We start from the raw sequence: 2,855 nt of genomic DNA on the forward strand, positions 1-2,855 counted from the left end.
TTTTATTTTATTTTATTATTTTATTTTATTATTTTATTTTATGTTAATACAATTATATAATTTTCAGGTGTACATTATAATTTGACACCTATATATTCTATTGTGTGATTACCACACAAAGTGCCTCTTTTTTTTTTAATGGGAGCAAGAAGAGCGTGTTCTTTTCCCAAAACTCAGATCATCTTGATGTTTCTCTTCAAAATCATGAAAAAAAAAAAAAAAAGTACTGTTTAAAGCTGCCCACCAGGGACCCCGCCTGCCTTCTCTGTCATCCACACCCGCCTTGTCACCCTCACCCCTTCCAGTCTCACCTGTAGGCTCTGCTACCCTTTCTCCCTTGTTCCACCCCCATTTTCTATATATACCCCGACACTCTCGGGAAACAGTCATTTGCACCCTGTGCCCCAGTGGAGATGCCCTCTGCTCACATTTCTACCAGCCCCAGGTCTCCACTCCAAACATCACCTCGGTCTCCCTCTCCTCCTCTGACCCCAAGAGGAGGCAGCACATTGGGGGTTGGGACTCAGTCTCTTTATTAGGCAGCAGGAAAGGTGGTCAGGCTCTGATGGGAGGGGGAGGGCATCAGGAGGCCTCCGTGGAACAGCTCCGACCCATGGGTGACCAGAGTTGGGGGGCACTCGGAGAGGAAGGGGCAGAGCAGGCATCGCACCCAGCGCTCCTGCTAGGATAGACCACGGGCTGCACCATCACTCCTCCGTCTCCTCATCCTCTTCCAGGGGGGGCCGATTTCGCTTGAAGAAGCCGCCCTGGGAATACACAGGGGACAGGTTGTAAAGATGCTCCTTAGGCCCCAGAGCAGCAGTGAAGAAAGTAAGTATGCTTAAAACCAGCCGGCATGAGGTCCTCTCCTGGACCAGCACAAAACATGGACCCCACTGTGTGTCCAAATGGAGACCTTTCCCTTTTTAGAGATAATGCATGTAACAGTTTTTAAAAATGTTTTGCTTTTTTCTTCCCTGAATTTTTCTTAAATACTGATGATTATGTCTCTGTATGACTCAAATGCATGATGACATGTATCTGAGTATTATAAGTCTAACATGTGGTTTTCTTTAAAGCATCACGTTTCCCGGGGCTTGTGCTCTTAAGTGAGTTTGAGAACAGCCCACTCATTCTCCAGGCTCAGCGGAGGGACTGGCCCACCAGGGCCTCATAAGGAGCAGGGAGCAGGGTCTGGTTCAGACCTGGGTCTCTCACCTCAGTTGGGACAAAGGGCAGAGCAGGGAAGAGGTGAACCCCATCCTCCTCAGCAGCCAGGGAGTTCCTGAAGGCAGGACTCATTCCCTGTGACTCTCCCTTTCAGGGGGAATGGGTCTAAAGGACTTAGAATTTCAGGTGCCACTTGCCCCAAGGGTCTGTGCTCTGGAAGAGGTCCTCTGGAGAATGACGTTCTAATAGTGGAGTTGTAGATCAGAGGGGGCCTGGGTCACCCATTTGGGCCACCATCTCTCTCTGCCTCCCTGTGAGGGTGGGCAAGGCCAAGTCTATGCACACCTGGGGACCCCACCCTCCCGTCATGCCTCACCTTCCACATGGCCAGGACCAGAAGTGTGAGCAACAGCAGGCCACCCAGCACGCCTACCAGCACCCACCAGATCGGAATGTCCCTCTCCTCCAAGGCCCGAAGCAGCTGCGTCTGCACCTGCGGACAAACCCATGCATGCCCTCAGTCACCTGGATGCTTTCCCCAAAACCCAAACCTGCGGGATGGTACACCCAGCCAAGCCACTTACCTGTCTCACTTTTCAGACCCAGGGAGGCCCCGCCCCCATCCTGCTGGGCACTGACACATGGGAAGACCAATGGGTCCTCAGGATCCATCTCCTCGGCACCATTCTTCCATACTCACCAGAGCTTCCCCGGTGGGCAGGCTGAGGGCAGGCACAGCATAGGGGAGGGAGGAGACATTGAACCAAGCCTGCGACTGCAGCACAAACTGATCCAGTGGCCTCTGGATGGAGGGGAGGTGAAAGTCATTCATACGAGGCCTATTGTTTATAGGAGTCCCAGCCCCAGACTCTCCCCCTGGGGAGCCCTGCCCCTGGCCTAATCCCATCCCCTCCAAAGTAAACCTGGTCCTCACTGTCTTCCTGCTACCCAAATCCCCTGTCTGTCCCCAGAGCACACTCAGTCCCTGCCTCCAGAACGCTCCACCTGTGGGTCCCGCCCATCCACATCCCGCCCCACCTGGCGGAGGCTGGGCAGCTGCAGGAAGGCCAGCATGGTGACCATGGCCCGCTGCCCGCGCACCATCTCCTGCAGTTCACACTGCACCACAGTACAGGGCGCCGAGTCGCAGCTCTGAGGGAATGTGTCATTAGTCTCCAGCCCCTCCTGACCCATCACCCCCTCACCCCAAAGACCCAACACAGAGAAGGGGTAGCGGAAGGGGGCGCAAGCGGAGAGCTTGGGCCTCCCCCTCTAGAAGGGCCTCAGATTCAAGCTTCAGACATTATCTCTAAATGGAGCTGCTTGCACAGTCCCAGAGATCCAGGGAGAGGGCCGGAAGGAGTGGGTCATCTTACAGTGTTCAAAACCCAGAATTCTTATAACCCTGCTTAGGTTATAACTCATTGTCTTTAATGTACTGGCAACATTAAAAAATGCAAGTGACCCCCGACCCTGCCGCAAACACGATACCAGCGTAAGTCTTCACATTCACTTAGAGCCAGGTGGCCGACTAGAGGTCTACGTCACACTTTGGGCCCCTCTCCCTGCTTCCCATACCCTCTGCCCTCGGGCCTCCAGGGAGGGGACACCCCGACTAGAGACCACAGAGCCTGCTTACCACGAGAACTGGATTCTGAAGACGGGAGGATTCCTTGGGGCCTGGC

The 2,855-nt window shown here is 53.8% G+C and overlaps 1 protein-coding gene across 1 annotated transcript in view; it reads right to left on the bottom strand.

The window, feature by feature from the left end:
* Nucleotides 1-526: 526 nt before the first annotated feature.
* Nucleotides 527-2,855, bottom strand: part of ITGA2B (integrin subunit alpha 2b) — a 16,783-nt gene continuing 14,454 nt past the window's right edge. Inside the window, exons 27-31 of the mRNA XM_025045651.1 lie at nt 2,810-2,850; nt 2,209-2,322; nt 1,871-1,972; nt 1,547-1,663; nt 527-767 (exon numbers count right to left, since the gene is read on the bottom strand). Coding sequence (XP_024901419.1) covers nt 708-767; nt 1,547-1,663; nt 1,871-1,972; nt 2,209-2,322; nt 2,810-2,850 — 434 coding nt within the window. The 3' untranslated portion in view covers nt 527-707. The remainder of the gene's footprint in view (nt 768-1,546; nt 1,664-1,870; nt 1,973-2,208; nt 2,323-2,809; nt 2,851-2,855) is intronic.

The sequence above is a fragment of the Pteropus alecto genome, unplaced genomic scaffold, assembly GCF_000325575.1.
Source record: "Pteropus alecto unplaced genomic scaffold, ASM32557v1 scaffold313, whole genome shotgun sequence".
Classification (NCBI taxonomy): Eukaryota; Metazoa; Chordata; class Mammalia; order Chiroptera; family Pteropodidae; genus Pteropus; species Pteropus alecto.